Source organism: Echiichthys vipera (genome assembly GCF_963691815.1).
Source record: "Echiichthys vipera genome assembly, chromosome: 18".
NCBI classification, from domain to species: Eukaryota; Metazoa; Chordata; class Actinopteri; order Perciformes; family Trachinidae; genus Echiichthys; species Echiichthys vipera.
The window spans coordinates 13666864-13685220 of record NC_139843.1 but is presented as its reverse complement, the minus strand read 5'-3'; the positions used below and the strand labels follow the sequence as shown (position 1 = coordinate 13685220).

Below are 18357 nucleotides of genomic sequence, written 5' to 3'. Positions count from 1 at the left end.
TTAGAAATGGTGCAACTAATAGTCTGAAAATAATCCAATTTTGAGGCTTTTAAAGATGAATATAAAAACACATGTGGGTAGTATTATTGAGGTTAAGCCCTACAGGAACACAAGAGTAACTCTAAAGGTCACAGATTTTATTTACATGCACAAAGCTAATTACTGAAGACAAAAAGTGTTACATTTGAGCAACATTTAAATATTAAGTACATTTGAGACTAAAATAATGAATATTTAATTAAAGAAGGAAATGACAGCAAATCAGAACAATAACAACTTGTATAATAAACAATTTAATTCATGCATTGTGACATAATGATATGCCACTGCATCAATTAATTCTCATTTAAAATGACACAGGGAAAAAAGTGAATGAAGAGATGTTAATGTGTTTCAATATTTTCATCAAGGCACCAGACTCTACAGGACAAAACATGGTACAACATAAAACATGATATATTCCGTCTCCCATGCAAATATGACAGTAGTTTAAAAAGTGCTCAAGTAAATGGATAAAATGTGTTTACAGAATTTTTGTTACAGAATTTCACTTTACCACTAGAGGGCAACCAACACTCATATACACAATGTATAACTGGACAGATGGGCCTCCAGGGGCTGTGCATCATTACCTGTAAACAAAAGAGATCACATTTTCATTACAGCAGTATTACCTAGTGTAGATGCCTGTTTGTGTACTGTAATATTTTTGTCTAATATCTTATTATCACACTGTGTGCAATTGAAGATTGTGACTATAGTTTGTATGATGGTAAAGCAAATTGCAGTGTGTCAGAAACCCCCCCCCCCCCCCCCCCCCCCTGGTCATAATATGAAACATGAGCATGAGCAAAAGCATCTCTCTTGTCTCAGCTGCCAGTTTCCCCCTCCTTTCTAATGACCATAAAATCCAGTGTGCCATCTGCTGGGGTACAAATCAAGTGCACATACGGTCTGGCAAGCAGGTTCTCCAAATATTAAAATGAGTACAAAAAGGCCTAAACAAGGTCTTGGTATATTTGGGAATGTTGGCGAGAAAATACCCCCAATTTGCATGCCACTGATTACAGGCAAGCCGCAGCCCATTAAGGCATCCGTCTTGGAGGCAGGAAGTGCTACCGTCTCTCAGAACAGGCTGCACAATTCGGGTGTGAATTTGCAAAGCGACCGCTGAAGGCCTATATATAAATCTGGTTATCACTGGAAATATTTTTTGCACTCGAATGCGTCTCAGCCAATCGCGGCATTCAGGACAAACAGCTGACTTGTTTTTTTTTTTGTTCGTGCAAAATGGAGTCTGCATTAACATTTAGCCTCTCAATATGATGAAAATCTGGAAAAGCATGCAGGGCTGCTTGGCAGACTGAGGGCCCCGGTGAATGGAGGTCACCGCAGACACTTGAGTGAGACTCCGCGGTGAGACAAGAGAGGGGGAGAGGGAGGACCGACAGCGGCCAGCCGCCTTCAAAAATGGCGTCTCCGGAGGAAAATGACTAAAAATATTAAAACGCGGCCTGTTTTCTTTTACACTTCCTCGTTCGGTATTTATGCTCATTCGTGCTCTGGTCGTATTTAAACCCGGTGAGGGCAAAGTCGTCGTCGCTTTTACTTGAATGGCCGCAGAAAGCACGGGAGCATTTGGGGAAATAAAGGCAGCCCTGTTTTATTTTGATGCGTCGTTACTGACAGCTAGCATCTGCTGCTAGCCCCACAGCTCTGCTCCTGAGAGGGGGTGGGAACCATTTGCATTGAAAGGAGAGAAAAAAAGATTTTGAAATTGGGGATTTCTTTTGCTCGTCTATGGGGGAGTGATTGCTACCAACGTGGCTCCGTCGATTGCAATCTTTTTCTGGCGAGCTAGCATCCGTAGCAGAGACTAGCCTCTGAAGAAAGGGGAGGAGAGACGGTGGAAAAAAAGGACGCATTCAAATCAAATGTTTATCAGCAATTCAGTGCCATCAACCGGGACAGATATCCGCGGCATCTTCATCATGAACGTGACCGATTGTGGACTGTGGAAATGATAAATGTGAAAGGAAAAGGAGAAAGGCTGGCTTTTTTTGGAGGTGGTTGGATTATAACCCCGTAGACCCCCCTCTTCTTTTTTCATCCAGCTTTCTCCTCCTCCCCTCCATTTCTCTTTCAATATGCTGTTTTCCACTCCTGAGGACTTGCTTATGAAACCGGGGAAAATAGCCTGAAAACCGAGAACGGGAAAGACTGGATTTTTTTTTTTTTTTGGCTCTGCGACGTTCTCGTTGCTTTCGTCCTCATCGCACACATTGTACACCACCATCATAAATGGATAGAAATTACCCGGGAACAGGATTTGGTGATTTGGGCGCAGGAGCAGGATGGAGTTACGAGAGATCGGCAAAAGCAAGGTATGCATTGGATTTTAGACAATGTGCATGCATCACTTGGTACTTTTGCAGGGCACGGTGTGGCCCATGTAAACAAATTGTCGCCATTTGGGTTCATATGTACGGTGCCATGCCTTTGCCATTATGTGCGGTTGCATTGTCATCCAAACAGTTGCATAGTAATAATATTATAGACAGGAATAGAGCAGTGTGCGTGTCGTGGGGGTGGTGGGCGGGGTGGAGAAAGGAAAAGGAAAGGTTGAGGATATGAATTGAATGTGATTGACAGACGTGGGTTTTAGGTGGACCTGGCGGGGTTGGAGGTGGGGGTATGTCTGGAGCATCCATAGGAATTATTGTTCCCAGTGTGTGCGTGCAGGCCTGGACACATAGCCCTGATAGACTGAATTCATTGGATTTATAGCAACTGCGAAGAGTGCAGACGCAGCAGCAAACCCCCCTGACAGACATCAACAAGAACTGATGCATATTAACCAGGGGTTTATTTAATGAAACATGTTTGGGTTTTATAAATTCTGATCTTGTAAAAAATATATATTTAAGTGGGGGTGGTGCCAAATAAAATTGAGATTTCTAATGCATTTTTTGCCCAAGCGTGATCTCAGTTAATTATGTTTTTTGCATGGTAAATGTTAATTTGCATAATGAAACTGTGGAATATCCCCACTGCATCAAACTTTCAATTAGATGTTTAAATAAAAAAACAAACCAAACCATGGCCAGGGTGATTTTTTAATTTAATTTTTTTATATCATGATGAAAAACTGCCTCTACTGTGCAACATAGCTCTGTCTTTTAGCCTTTGCGTTAGCCTGCAAAGTAGCGCTATGTTGCATGTTGTTGAGGCCTGCGATCGCAAGCATCATTGCTTATTTAGCTGACTATATTTGAGATATTTTGACCCATAAGTAGCTGCCAAAAAGAGTCCAAAGTCACCAGATTCCTATCGCAATTGATTTTGGGCTAAATAAGCCAGGCTAGTTGCTGGTGTTTGCATGCAGCTTAGCATGCAATTGCGTCGACTTGCACCATCCAGCTGTTATTTACATCAACATATTCAACGGTTACAAACAAATCAATCGTTTGTCTTTTATTATATATTGAGTACATTTCGTTTTTCCACTGTAATTAAATCTGCATGGTTACCAATGTTCTATTTACACGTAAAAAGACTGGCCTTGCCGTTTGGGCCTAGTCTCTGCCTTTCTACCATAGCTGCTGTGCATTGCTGCTAAGCTGCTAGCTGGCTAATTCAGCAGCAAAAATGCTAGCATGTTATCTGGCCAGCTAGGCAGCCACGCATTTCATCTATTCTTTGGAGAGAAGAGTTCTGTAACTGGAATATCCTCAGCATTGAATAAGAAGCTTATTTGATGCATTTATAAATTATGTAATGGTTCATTCTTGTGGGACCATTGTAATAATTGCAAATTACCTTCCCCATTATTTTTGCATGACAGGTTTGACAGATTAGCATCTACTCTTATACACTTTGGTGTAATGCCCAAGTTTGTCATTCTGCTTTAGATGTGAATGGAAGAACCCTTTCCCATTATCTACAAATATAGATCAGACTCATCAGGAATTAAGCGTTTAAACATGCAAGCTACTGTGGAGACGTTACATGTGGAGAGCAAAGTAATGAACAGCCTCCAGTTGACATCTGATGCATGGGTTTTTAATTAAAGAGCAATTTACTTGCATGGCAAGATTTTGTGCATTTTAAAAGTGACCCAAAGCCTAGGCAGTGCGTCCTCACATTTTTGGGAACAGATTAAGTTTATGTAAATGTGATCTTTGAAATTAATGACAATGTCCCCACTCCCCCTTTCTCCGTAGTCTTGTATATGGGAGTTCCAGATCATCCCACCCTGAGTCTGAGCTCCTTCACCGACAAGCCTACGCCACCCCACACCCTCTGCAGGGCTATGCCACCAATCACCACCCAGGGAGCTCTGGCCAAGGCGGGGCTTGGGGAGCAGCTGGACGGAGTTTGGGTAAGATAAATGTCATACCTTCTATGTCACCACCATAAGGGGCCCCAGCAATGAATTATGTCTCTCTGTGCAGGCCCTGATAGATTGTCATTGAGAAATGTGCACATTATACCTTGAATCGAGTTGAAGCCGTAGATGCTAAAGCCTGTAGTCAACGCATTCATTCTCATACAGTTTAACAATAACTTAAGGGTGGTTTTCAGCAACAAATCACACTTGCAACTACTGACATCCTGATTTAAATTCTTTGTACGACAGCAGGCTCGCCAAATAAACTTTGATTAAATCTACATCCTAACATCCGTTCTTTGATATATTTTTTTACTGATTGTGTTATGATTTAATCTTCTTTTCAGCAAGTAGCTGTTAATATCATTATTTATCAATTAATCATTTTCATGGTTCTTTCCTTTTTTCCCAAAAGGTCTGTCTGGGCTCTTTGACACTGGCCTGCACCATGCCAGCCCCTCTGCCCCAGATGCCTCCGTCATGAATCTGATCTCAGCCCTGGAGTCTCGGGGACCCCAGCCTCCACCCTCTGCCTCCTCCCTTCTTTCCCAGTTCCGCACGCCATCCTGGCAGACAGGTGGGGCCGTGTTAGATCTTCCCTCATGTGTTGACATTCAAACAGGCCCAACAGTCAATATGACATTTAAAGAACCGCCCAATGTTTAGCTGCATTATTATTTCGACAGTGTTGCTATTTGAGCATTTTCATCTCATTCATTTTCAACAGTTGGGCATTTTACTGTAATAGTCTTACTCTAGAAAAACACTCTTGCTTTCATTATTTCATATTTTAATGACTGCTTGATGGATACTTAGTAATTTCGTTTTCCTTTTCCTAACAGCGATGCACACACCTGGTCCTCCTGAACTATTCATCTCTGGAGCCCTTCCAGGCTCTGGCTCTTTCCCCTCCTCCTCTGCGCTCTCAGCCTATCAGCATCCGGCATCCTTCTCCAGCCGCTCTTTCCCTACAGCCTCCCTTTCCCTCCAGGACACGCCCACGTTTAGTCCCACATCCAATGGCCTGCTCTCCCCACATGACCCCCTACTACACATCAAGGCCCCTTCCCAGTCTAGCCTGGGTTTTGATAGACTCCTGTCCTCTCAGGGTGCTGCAGCAGCTGCCTATAGGGGCAGCCAGGATCCCACGAGTGCTTCATCAGCTCAGGCGTCCTCTGCCAGGCACCTGCAGTCACACCAATTCAACCTATTGTCATCACAGCTCCAGGACCAGTCGTCCCAGCTGTACAATGCATCAGTCTTTTCCTCAGCCCAGCCTCAGCCCCAGTCCCAATCCCAGTCCAATTCGGCTCAGGAACGGGCTGTTCCCCGGCAGGACAGCGTTATCAAGCACTACCAGCGGCCCACGCCAGCTCAGTCGCAGCTCTCATCCTCTGCCGCCCACTCCCTTCAGCACTACCTCAGCTGTGGAGGGGCAGGGTACCAACAAATTGCCACCCACCACAGGCACGCTGGCCTTTCCTGCAGTCCACTGGGTGACCAGAGCCCCTCATCTGACCACAAGCCCCCCTCTCGCACTGAGCAGTATCGACCAATCATCCAGCCTCCCTATTCCTCCTCCTCCTCCTCCTCGTCTTCTTCCTCAGCTGGGAAAGGAACCAAAAGCAGCTCCAGCAGCGGCTATTCTTCTGCCAGTTCAGCATCATCCTCAAGAACTCCCCACACACCCCCTTCTGCATCCTCTACCTCCTCTTCTTCTTCCTCGTCTTCTGCCACCTCCGGGGCTCATCCTTCCAACTCAATCCCCACCTCCAGCTCCAGTGCAGCCCCTTCCAGGCAGCAGCCGCCTCCTCAACCAGCTCCTCCTCCCCCAGCCCCGCAGCAGCAGCAGCCCCCTGCCACCTCCACATCAGCCCCCCAGTCTCTCCCAAAATCCTGCCTCTCAGGCTATGGTTCTCCTGTGCCCCCAGTGAAGACCCCGACCTCTGCTCTTACTGGTCAGACCCCACCCCAACAACAGACACAGTCATATTCCCCTAATCAGCCCCCTCCTTCCCACCTGGCTCAGTCCTACGGAGGCTTCAGTTCACCACAAGCCCAAGACCTGAGCTCAGGTACGGGTGGGAAAGGCTATGGGAGTTTAGGCGGGCGAAGCCAATCTTACCCCACTGATATATATGGAGCAGACTCTGCTTACGGATCACTTCCATCTTCTTTGGGTGGAGCTGGAAGCCCATCACTAGGCTATGGCGCCCCCGGTCACTCCCCTGCCCTTTTAAGGTCAAGTGGTTCATCAGGCAGTGGAGCATCTGGCGGAGGAAGCAGTAGCGGCACAGGAAACGGGAATTCTGGGTCAGGAGGAGGAGCGGGAAATAGTATGACCAATGAGAGAGGTGGAGGTGGTAGTGGCGGGGGGTCTTATCATATTCCAGACTCCAGCCCCTCTCCATCAGGCAACTCGGGCATCATCCGTCCAGGGTTGCACTCCCCGGTGCCCACCTGCCCCACGCAATCTCCAGGAGGTTCAGGCTCGAACAAATACATCTCCTCCGTTCTCTCCCCCACCTTCCTAGCCTCCCCACAGGGCTACCCTGACACCAGAGGCCCCAGCTCCCAATCTCAGTCTTATCATTCCACCTCCTCCAAAACAAAGGACACTTCCATGCTAGGAGTGGGCTCACAGAGATCCCAAGAGGAAGTAGATGATGACGATGAGTTCCTGATCCAGCACCTGCTTCAAGCCCAAGCAAGTCCCACCCCCCAGGCTGCTCATCACCATCCTCAACAACAACAACAACCCCAACAGACATCCCAACAAACACAGCCTCAGCCCCAGTCAGTACCCTCAACCACTGATTCAGGCAAAGGGCTGAGCTATGACATGGGTAAGAGCTCTGAGGAGAGGTACCACCCCCAGAGTGTCATACGTACCCACAGTGCCACATCTACTGGTAATGCAGGTTCCGGAGGGTCTATCTCAGGGCTGGAAAACCAGCTGGAGATGTCACTAAAGAAACAACAGCAACAACATCAACAACAACACCATCATCAACAGCAACAGCAACAACAGCAGCAGCAAAGGAATGAGAGGTCTGTTGGAAGCAGCAGGAGCAGTGGAGGGAGAGGCAGCGCTGAACAAGTGCACTCCCATCTCCATCACCATGACAACCTGGGCTCGGTAGTCCACTACGGACGAGGCGATCCGTACAGTCAACACTCCCTCGCTCCCCAACACTCCTCACATGGTCAGCATGTGCCCTCGCACTCACAGATACCGTCCCACACCCAAATGGAGCTCCAAAAGAAGCCCCAGGAGCGCACGGAAATCCCTTATCCTCGTAAAACACCGGAGGTCCAGCAGCAGCATCCCCAGTCTCAAGCTGCCGCCTCCCTCATGGACTCTCCCACCGATCAATCCCGTGCGCCCCCGCACCTGCTCCAGTCGGTGCTGTCCCACACCACCCGCAACAAACTGGAGCCTCATCAACAACATCAGCAACAACAGCACCACAAAATGGACTCTCATCGGCAACAGCAGTCCCACCAACCACATCAGCAACACCCAAAAATGGAATCCCTTCCTCAGCATCAACAGCACCATAAAATGGACTCTCATTCCCAACAGCACTCTATCAGCCAACAGCAAGCTGTAATGGAAGGCGCCGGTGGGACGCTGAGCTCAAGTAAACATCAGACTCAGTCTCAGTCCCAAACCACCCAGCTCCAGCTTCAGCTCCAGTCCCAGGCTTTGGAGGTTGCAGCGGCGCACTACAACCATGGGCCCCCTCCACATCAGCACGAGCAGAGCCAGGTTAAACAAAGGTCAGTGGTGTCTTCCTTGGACATGCTGGAGCGCTCCCTTTCTCAGACCTCCAGCACAGATGTAGCCGTGGCAGAGGACAGGCGCGGCGGGGCAGGCAGCGGGGGGAGGGGCGGAGGTAGCGGTGAACGCCACAGACAGCAACAAGAGCAGCAGCAGAGGCAGCACCCTACCCACCATCACTCGCAGCAACACTCAGCCCCCGAACTGCACTCCTTCCTCTCCGAGCCTGACATTGGCTTATCCACCCCTCCTCACATGCACCATCTATCGCAGCACCACCCGCAGCAGCAGCAACAGCAGCACCCCAGCTCTCAACATCAACAGACCCACTCTCACCACCCTCATTCTCAGCAGCAGCCCCAACACCACTCCCAGTCTCAGTCTGACCCACAGCAGCCGCTCTCATCCCAGCTCACCCCTCAGCAGAGCCAGCTGGACCAACAGCGCTCAGAGCAGCACCAGTTTGACACCGTCAGCCCAGTGGAGAAAGCAGATCAAAATCAACAAAGTAACCGCTTTGTACCTTTAACTTCCATTTGCTTCCCAGACTCCCTCCTTCAGGATGAGGACCGCTCCTTTTTCCCAGGAATGGAAGACATGTTTTGCGCCGAGGACTACAAGTCGAGCTGTGCCGGAGGTGCAGGACCAGGACAGGAGGAGATGAATGAAAGCCACGGTGGGCAAGAGGGAATGGATTCCATGAAAGCCGGACAGGGTGGAGGTGGAGCAGGGGGAAGCGGTGGAGCTAGCTATGACATGATGGGTCACCATGGTGGAGATCAGGGTTATGAACCATACTGTCATGGCCTAGAAGAACCCAGCAACAACGCCATGACTCTGGATCTAGACTCCCTTAAATCCCATGAGCTCCCATCCACTGTGAACACTGAACAGTTAGGATTGATACAGTCTCAGGCCCCAGCTATGGGGATGGGCTCCAATACTGCTGCGCCCAACAACCCTGGAGCTAAACTGTCCTCTGGGCCCGGAGGGACCAGCCAAGGAGCCGGTTCAGGAGGCCTCCAATCTCCCATTTTCTGTTCATCTCGTCCCAAGAAGCTCCTCAAGTCCAGCTCTTTCCACCTGTTAAAGGAGCGCCGGGACCCCAACACACTGCCTAAGAAAAGTTACGCTCAAGAATATGAGTTTGAAGATGATGAGGATAAAGCCGACCAGCCTGCCGACATCCGGTTAAATAGCCGGAGGCTCCCGGACCTATTGCCGGACTTGGTGTCCAGCTGCAGAAAGGGAGGAGGAGGAAGTGGCTCTCTCAGCCCTTTAATGGGCGACCTTGACTTTTACCACTCCTCTGGCTACTCCTCTATGGGTTCACACTCTCTTCTGCCTCAGGATGGACCCAAGAAGAGGGGCCGAAAGCCAACTAGACCCAAGAGGGAGGGTCCCCCAAGGCCAAGAGGCAGGCCCCGCATCCGCCCGATGCCTGAGCCCTACACACCACGAGGGATGATGGGGGAGATGGGTGGAACGACGACAACGGCAGGGGCATTCAATGTGGAGGGACGAGGTAGGGGCAGGGGCCGTGGAAGCCGAGGTAGAGGACAAAGGAGGGAAGATATGTACATGGAAATGAGTGGCAAGGAGCAGGATCAAATGCATCACCATCACCTCCAGCAGCAGCAGCAGCAGCTCCATCACCAGCCTCAACAGCAGCTACACGAGCCTATTCCTCCTCTGAAGGTCAGTGGCATTCAGTCTAGAAAAGGCTTTGAAATTGTCATTTAAACACAGGTGTTAAAAGATGTTAAAACAAACACTAGTTTTAAATATAGTGCCTTTGAAAAACATAAATGTATCATGTTATATATATATATATATGCGCCTTTTTTAAAAATAGAAGTGAGAATCCATCAAAGCCTGTAGTTTGTTGTCCATGCATACGCTACTAGTTTAAATGTTCCTTTTATTTAAATGCTTAAAATTAAAAATGTATTCCCATCCTGTTTTCCTAGTTTTTGGAATATACAATTATTACAATGTCACTTTAAATCTTACGGTCCATTTCCTTTTTGTTTTAGATCAAGTTACCAATTGGTACCCTGTCCTCCTCCGATGCCTTGTTGAGGACGGACTCTTTATCTGGCACTGACCCCGCTTTGTCGGATGGCTCGGTAGGTTCCGCTCCCTCACTTGGTTTAAGTCCCGGACCCCCCTGCAGCACCGAAAGCAACAGAAGTCAAGACAAGAACAAGCAGAAAAACCAGATGATGAGTGAAGGAGTGGATGATGAGGGGCTGGAGGAAAGGGTAAGAGCTACATTATTATATTTTTTCTAAGTTAGCAGAAAATCCTAAAAAAGTTTAATATAAATAATTTCCAGGTTCACTAGTTTAGTGGTTGTAAGTTTCTTTTCTACCACTTCTAGGGCGATGAGAAGGACTCAGAGTCCAAGGCCGGCTTCGTTGCTTCGTTCTTGGACTTCCTCAAGACAGGGAAGAGACCTCCGGGCTTAGACATCTCACCAGGAATGGAACCTGACAACGGCGAAACCTCACCCTGTAAATCGGGAGGTCTGCGGCCACTGTCTCCCGCGCCTCCTCCTCCACCCCCGCCACCTCCATTCGGGGACAGTGAAGGGAACGGGGGTCTAGCTCTGGGCAACTGTCCCAGCCCCAAGCGCTTGGAAGACGAGCTGAAGAGGAACCTGGAGACCTTGCCTTCGTTCTCCTCCGATGAGGAGGACTCGGTCGGAAAGAACCAGGACCTCCAGAAGAGCATCTCGTCAGCCATCTCCGCTTTGTACGACACGCCTCAGCTGACCTCAAACATCCAGACCCCGCTACCTCCTTCGCCTCCTCAACCTCAAGCCCCCCAGTCCCCTCTTACTCCCTCGCTGCAGCCCCCCACGCTTAGCCCGCAGCCGACCATGCATACCCCTCACGACCTGCCCCTATCCAACGAACCTGATGTCCTCCAGCCAGAAGATGGAGACATGGATGAGAACAAAGAGGAGGAGGAGAATGAGGAGGAGAGGAGCACAGGAGGAGATGAAGAGACTGATATGACAGAGGAGAGAGAGCCACAGCTGGAAACCCTGGGTACCCCCAGTCTTGATGGTAAGGCTGGGCATTTTCTCACATTGATTTTTCTTGAGTTTAATAATTTCCCCCTCAGGCTGAGCTATTGCTGTATTTGCTTGTCTAATAAAATGCCCCATTATGTATCTGTTAAAAAAGTAATTTGATTCATTTCCTGCGGTAAATTGATCTGTAAAATTGACCTTAATCTCTCCCTTCTTCCCTTCCAGCGCCCCTCCCTGAGATTCCTACAGAGCCAGAAACTCCTGAACCACCCTCTGTCCCTCCATCTCCAGCCTCGTCCTGCTCCCCTTCTCACTCCCCCCTCCCTCCCCTCTCTCTCCCCTCACCCCTGCCTCTGCCAGAGGAGCAACAGGAGAATTCCCAGCCTCCAAGCAGCGTCGCTCCCACATCCCCCTCTCCCCCGCCCCCCACGCTGCCTGCCGCTCTCCCTCAGCCCACCACTCCTCCTCCCCCAGCTTCCCCTCCTCCCCCGTCTTCAGATCATAAGGAGTCTCCCATGCCGTCTCCGGAGTCTCCTGCCTCTCCCGAAGAGCCCCCACCTCCTAAGATCACCTCCCTCCACCTCGCCGGGAAGCAAGAAGACGCTGCCATCGCTGGAGAGAGCGAGGAGGATGAGAGCGAAAGTGGGGGAGAAGGCATCTTCAGAGAGAGGGACGAGTTTGTGGTACGGGTGGAAGACATTCGAACTCTGAAGGTATTTATGTGCAAATGTGTGTTGTTTTATTTGTTATTTACAGTTAAAGAGGGTACTTTGTGGTAAAAATGGGGGGGAGTTGCCGGCTTTCTGGTTGAGAGGCATCAATTTTAGCTAATACCAAATCATCACAGGGATATGTAAGTGTCCGTACAGGCTAAAAATAGTGTACGCTAAGATATTTTTAAAGCCAAGGAAAAATATTTTAATGAGAAGAACTTGAATCTTTCAGTTGCCGCCATATTTCCGAATCCTTTCATACTTACGTGTCACTTGTTTGCGCACAGCTGGCACTGCAGACTGGCCGTGAGCCTCCACCCATCTGGAGGGTGCAGAAAGCCCTGCTGCAGAAGTTCAGCCCAGAGATCAAAGATGGACAGAGACAGTTCTGCGCCACAAGCAATGTGAGTTCCCCCCGCCCCCCAAGCCCTCAGTAATCTCACCACAAACTGCAGACACTCACAGCCACAGCTATACCTCCGCACACAATGGAAATAATGTAGTGTAATATATGTATATAGATTTTTTACACATCATATTGTCACATCAGTCAAAATAATGACAATGAAAATTGTGCTGCTGTATAATTTGATCTTAATAATCTGCCCCTTCCACAGTATCTTGGTTACTTTGGAGACGCCAAGAGGAGATATCAGCGGATCTATGTCAAGTTTCTGGAGAACGTCAACAAGAAGGACTATGTCCGAGTCTGTTCTCGGAGACCCTGGCGCAGAGCCGCACCTGCTCTCAGGTAGCAATATTTCCCTCCTGTTCATAACTAATGAAGACTTGCTAGATTTTGTTGGGATAAAATCACATTGCCGCACCTCGAGCCATGCCTGGGAGAAGAGCTCCCAGCTGACAATCGTGGGAGTTGAGCTGAGCCTGAAAGTGAAGCGCTCGGTTTACCAATGGATTTTAGGTTCCAACCCTCACTTGTGGTCACAAACTTTGTGGCTGAAAGGAGTTTCTTTCTGTGTCCTTTCTAAGGACTTTTACCTTTTCTTTAAATGTATATACTGTACATTATCTTCATCTCTAGAATGGTTTCCATTCCTAAAACAACTTCTTTGTGTGTCACAGACGCCAGTCCCTCCCCAGAATGGCTTCCCCTCCTGCCACCCAGGCGCCACCGAGAGTAGAGAAAGAGGAGAGAGTGACTCCGCCGGTCCAGCGTGAACAGAGGGAGAAAACAAGAACCACAACGACAAAAGAACAACGGGAGAAGAGGGAAGCTCCAGCTGCTGTGCCCAAAGCGAAGGAGAAAGAGAGGGAGTCAGAGAAGGAGAAGCGGGTACAACCTCAGCAGGACAAAGTGGAGAAACGTGCCGCAGCAGCAGAACGAGGTAGAGCGAAGGAGGAGAAGAAAGTGATGGAGAGGAAGGAGAAGGAAAAGGCTGAGCGCCCACCCAAGTCCAAGCCAGCCAAAGTGAAGGCGGAGCCACCGCCCAAGAAGAGGAAGAAGTGGCTGAAAGAAATTCCCTCATCATCTGACTCAGACTCATCGGAGGAGGCAGCTAGTGAGAATGAAAGTGAGATACCATTTTGAATCTTTGTGCTCACATTTTTGCCATTAGAAGCCATCGTACTGGAGTAATAAAGCAGTTTGTTTATGTCATGTAAGATGGTAGAAGATGGGTTCAAACTCTGGTTTCTCATCCGTTCAGTGCCAGTAAAAGGTGGAGTGAACAACCGTGCCATGAGGGAGATGTTCAGGAGCTACGTGGAGATGCTGGTCAGCACAGCCCTGGACCCCGACATGATCCAAGCCCTGGAGGACACTGACGGTGAGAACTGCAAACACGGCATGTTCTCTGCAGATTAAATGTCATGCGTTGAAATGAAACTATGATGTTTTCTTCAAGTATCCGTGTGCAGTCAGGCAGGTTGAATTAAACTTTACCACCACGGACAAGTAGCAGCTGCCAAGTTTCCGTTTAAGCCATCCTGCTGGACAAACGGATCTTACAATAGCCAGGGAATCAGTCTGACTTCTATAGCATTACATATTTAGAGTGATCTTTTCATGTTTTTTTGGAGATCCAAATACACAAAATGTGACTGGTGGAAGGGAAGCCCCAGGAATGCTGATAGCCACAAAGAACTGCTTTGAACCTGCCCTCAGTATTAAAATGATTGGCAGCTACATGAATGATGACTAATGAAATTTCCCTTTACCTCGATTGGCCTACCAGATGAGCTGTACCTCCCACCGATGAGGAAGATTGACAGCATCATCAGCGAACAGAAGAGGAGGTTATTGAGGAGAGTCAGCATGAGCTCTCAGCACCAGGTAATCTGTCCTGAATGTACCGCTTCTCTTTAAGACCCTCAGAAATGAAATCATGCAGTCCCGACAATCAATAGATTAATTAGTAGGTCGATAAACGGAGAGTTAAATTACAACTATAATCTACTAATCATTTATCATGCAAAAGTGTCAACAGATTTATTGGTAATGGAAATAATCACAATCTCAAGTACACATATCATTTTTCTCACATTTTTCCAAAGATATCTTGTTGAGTCCCCCCTGCAGCAATTTCTGACTTTTCTTCTGTCTCTCCCCTCACAGGAGGTCCTGCATGCTTACCCCCAGATCATTGTAGACCCCCTGGACTCAGGGGTGGTGAGGGTCCGGCTTAGCGGGGACGCTTACAACCGCAAGACCCTCAACAGAGTCAAAAAGACCCTTCCTAAACCACAGGTAGGTGTATGTGTGAGTGTTTAGAGTGTAAAAATGTGTATGTTTTCAGGTTCATGCTTGTGTTTTGGGTTGCTACTAGAATGTGTTTACTTACTTTAATGGTCTAAAAAACAAATTATTTTGCTCATACTGTCTGTCTCAATATACCTGTGGTCATCTTTTTAGCGCCTGTCTCTTTAAGCCCCCCCTCCTAAAAAAGCTGCTCTGACGAGTCAGTAGAAAGACATGGAAATCTCTAATTTTGCAATATGTGACCTTTTTAATAGCTATTTCCAAGTGTTAAAAGAAACTGCCCACACTTAGACTACCCCATGGTCATTTTATTAAGGTCAAATATTCATACACTATCGGGACCTCTGCAGACCGCAGTAGGAGATGTTTAGCCTATAAGCAGGTGGTTCTTTGTGGTTTCTGGGTAAAACTACAGCATCAACAAAATGAACCATTACCGTAAAAGGCTCGAAATTGACGGATCACTGAAGGCACAGAGGGTAAAACAGTACCAGCTTCCCCTCTAGCACCTGTTACAAGTTTGCAACCTGCTTCACTTCTGCTCTTTCTTACATAGAACTGTAAGAATAACATGTGTTTTCATCTGTTTGTGTTGAAATTGATCCTTACCTCATTTCCTTTCATTTTCTTTGTTTTCTAGGACCTTAAACTGTCATCGGAGACGTATCGGATCTACAGCCTCTTCCACTCCCTGCATCACTATAAATACCACACCTTCTTACAGTGCAAGAAAGAGGTAAGCAAGCACTTATTATTGCATATGCTCTAGTCATGTGGGACAAGTTTACGAATTTTTGTCATTTTGGAGCACGAACTGTGACTTCAAACGTTCTTTAGGCCTGAATAAATTACTAAAACAACTACTAGATAGGTGTAAAAGAAGGTATATTGGCTGTACGGCTGGGTGATGTGGCCAGAATTGTTTGTCCTCATATCGGTAATTTCATATCTATTGATATATGTCACGATATAGCATGTTTTCTAATTCAATAGTCTATATGAAATAACCACACAGTAAAGCTTATGTTGTATGCTCCTGTATGACTGAAATACTTGACAAGTTAAAAGTACTGAGTAGTTTCTCAATTTATTAAGAACTTTAGTGCAAAATGGACTTAACGTGTGAGGATCAGAACGTAAAGCGGCGTCCAAATTACAGAAATATTTCTTTAACGCAGTTCAGCCGCAGGTTTTTCGACATTGCGATAGGAATGATATAGATGAATATATACTACAGACCAAATCCTGGTCCTGGAGAGCTAATACCCTGCATGTTTTAGGTTTCTCCCTGCTCTAACAAAATCGGATTCTAATGATTATCAAACCCCTGACAAGCTACAGCTGATTGATACGAGCAGAGCATCAGAATCCGGCGTGTTGAGAAACCTAAAACATGCAGGGCAGTAGCTCTCCAGGAGCAGGGTTGGCTACCCCTGCTAAAGACACTTTTGTATTGTTTTGACGATATATATCTTTATTGTTTCACCTTCTTCCATACGGTGTGACATGGATGAAGCACTCTATGTAATCCACTGTGTGGTAGTATTACATTTGATATAAAAACCAAAACTGCCATTTTGAAATGATGTTCTCTCGGGTATTTCAGATAACACCGTCGGAGAAGTTTCATTGGATTTTTATTCATCTCGAAAAACCAACATACTGTAACTTTAACTGTAAAGAAAAAAAATCTGATAAAAACACGAACGGATAAATCAATTCTTATTGATTCCATCAAGGAACCAAAAAATAAGTATGCGTTTGAGAGAGCAGGCAGAAACATTGTGCTTAATGTGCTTGTTATTGCCAATTTAGATACAGCAGTTGTGCATGACAAAATCTCCATATGATTTTTTTCACGATTTCGATTCCACTCTTATTCAAGCCCTTATTGAATGATCATCCAGCCCTGATACCAGCTGGCTCTGTGTAGTCTATGACACTGGTTTTGAGACACATGTTTCCGTCCCACTTTTCCAGACCAACTCCATTGAGCAGGCAGCTGAGGACCCGGGCCAAGAGGAAGTGGTGCAGCAGTGCATGGCCAACCAGAGCTGGCTGGACACCCTCTTCAGCTCCTTCATCGAGCTGCTCACGCTCAGCACCAAAGCCTGAGCCGACCACGGATAGAGAGAGAGAGAAAATGGAATTAAAGCAGGAGGGATTTAAAAAAACAAAAAAAACAAAGTGACGGTGCGAAAAAACGGAAAGAGTCGGATCCTACTGTACAGCCCCCTGACCCTCTTCAAATCTCTAAGATGCGAGGATGAATTTTTAAGGCCCTTGACGAACACAAGGGGGTCTGTTCATGTGACCTCGGACACTGGCCTCTGTTCTTTTTCTTGTTGTTGATCACGGACTAAAGAAATGTCTTACTGTGCGAGAAGGGGGGATCCCCACCGGGTCAGGGGTCACCGGCGGGGTCAAGAGGGAATTGACCGTTGGTGAAAAGGGAGCGACGCAACGCGGCAAGGACAAAGAAGAGGAGCCGTCACGCCAAGTCAACGGAGGAGCCACTGACATCTTGTTAACTGTGCGTCATGAAGACTATAGTTCAAAGAGAAACTACTACCACTTAGTTTTTACATAAATTATTTTTTTGAAGACTAACATCAGCTGTTGGCTTTTGAGAAGAGCGGAAGAGGGCGAGAATGCTTTTTAAACTGCGTGTAGAGTGTGCCGTGAGCAGCGTGAACATGGATAGAAACATGAAATGTGTTTATTAAACTCTCTCACTCTCTCTCATCCTGTGCTATGTGAAGGGCAGCACCAGTCAGCTGTGTGATAATATATAAACACATTTTTATTATTTATATGAGGAGGTTTTTAACTTAAACTCTCACAAGCGCCGGGTTGCTGCCCTAACATTTTAAATACCTTTTTTATTTTCCACAGGATCAGTATACAGTCGCAACCCACATATCCAAGCCGTCTTTCCCTCTATACAAACGAACAGACGTCGAGACAGAAATATTGTATCAAATACAGTGGGTGTAAAATACGGAGGAGGAAAAAAAAAGTAGGAAAAGAAAAAAAGAAGAAGAGAATGGGGGAAAAATCTATTTGAAACTTAACATTGTTGTGCTTCAGTTCAATCATCAGTCATGCAGGTGCAAAGAAAAAGAAGTAAACTATCCATTTCCCACGTGGGAAGAAGGAGTATAAATAAGTAATATTTAAAGAGGAAATAGTCATTTCATTTTTATCATTTTGATGTTTGTGCATACTATGACTTATTTTGAAAACAATCTAATTTTCCATAAAAAAGGAAAACAAGGCGTGTAAATATTGTACAGTTCTTGATGAAATTCTTTGTCCTTCTGTACATTAACTCTCCTGTATTTGAGAAACAAATAAAATCTGCAAAGAACAAATGGTCTTTCATTTCCCTACAGTGTGTGGCTTCTTTTACAAAACATTTGAATCAGTCCTCACCTGACCACAAAGAGTTGTTTTGGTTTGGGTTTGAGATGTGGTTATTGTTCCTTCTCAGCAACAAACCCGTGAGATCTGGGAACACGTCTGACGTTAATGTCGTGAATGCCGCGTATGCATCCTGCATCCAACTGTACAGCCTTTTAAGATTAGCTGCACTGCACTAAAGGTGAGAAAAAGTATGTGACTAAGAAAGAAGGAAGCATCTGCGCTCACTTTAAAGTTTAAAGACCCTAATAGCATGAATTGTGACATCACAACTATGGTCCAGTATGC

The 18357-nt window shown here is 46.8% G+C and overlaps 1 protein-coding gene across 1 annotated transcript; it reads left to right on the top strand.

Annotated features, from left to right (window-relative positions):
- Nucleotides 1-1252: 1252 nt before the first annotated feature.
- prr12a (proline rich 12a) lies at nucleotides 1253-18005 on the top strand. The gene is made up of 15 exons (XM_083932642.1): nucleotides 1253-2384; nucleotides 4224-4381; nucleotides 4806-4967; nucleotides 5233-9872; nucleotides 10211-10438; nucleotides 10558-11248; nucleotides 11440-11927; nucleotides 12215-12331; nucleotides 12545-12678; nucleotides 13011-13459; nucleotides 13595-13714; nucleotides 14123-14220; nucleotides 14503-14634; nucleotides 15287-15382; nucleotides 16627-18005. Exons 1-15 carry the CDS (start codon nucleotides 2302-2304, stop codon nucleotides 16759-16761), a joined length of 7731 nt encoding a protein of 2576 aa, XP_083788768.1. The 5' UTR covers nucleotides 1253-2301; the 3' UTR covers nucleotides 16762-18005.
- Nucleotides 18006-18357: the final 352 nt, after the last annotated feature.

What these genes read in the sequence shown, in the direction of transcription:
- prr12a (XM_083932642.1), top strand. Translation starts at nt 2,302, where the DNA reads ATGGATAGAAATTACCCGGGAACAGGATTTGGTGATTTGGGCGCAGGA. An exon ending in AGCCTATTCCTCCTCTGAAG is followed by an intron (nt 9,873 to 10,210) that starts GTCAGTGGCATT and finishes TTTTTGTTTTAG; the next exon opens with ATCAAGTTACCAATTGGTAC. An exon ending in ATGAGGGGCTGGAGGAAAGG is followed by an intron (nt 10,439 to 10,557) that starts GTAAGAGCTACA and finishes TACCACTTCTAG; the next exon opens with GGCGATGAGAAGGACTCAGA.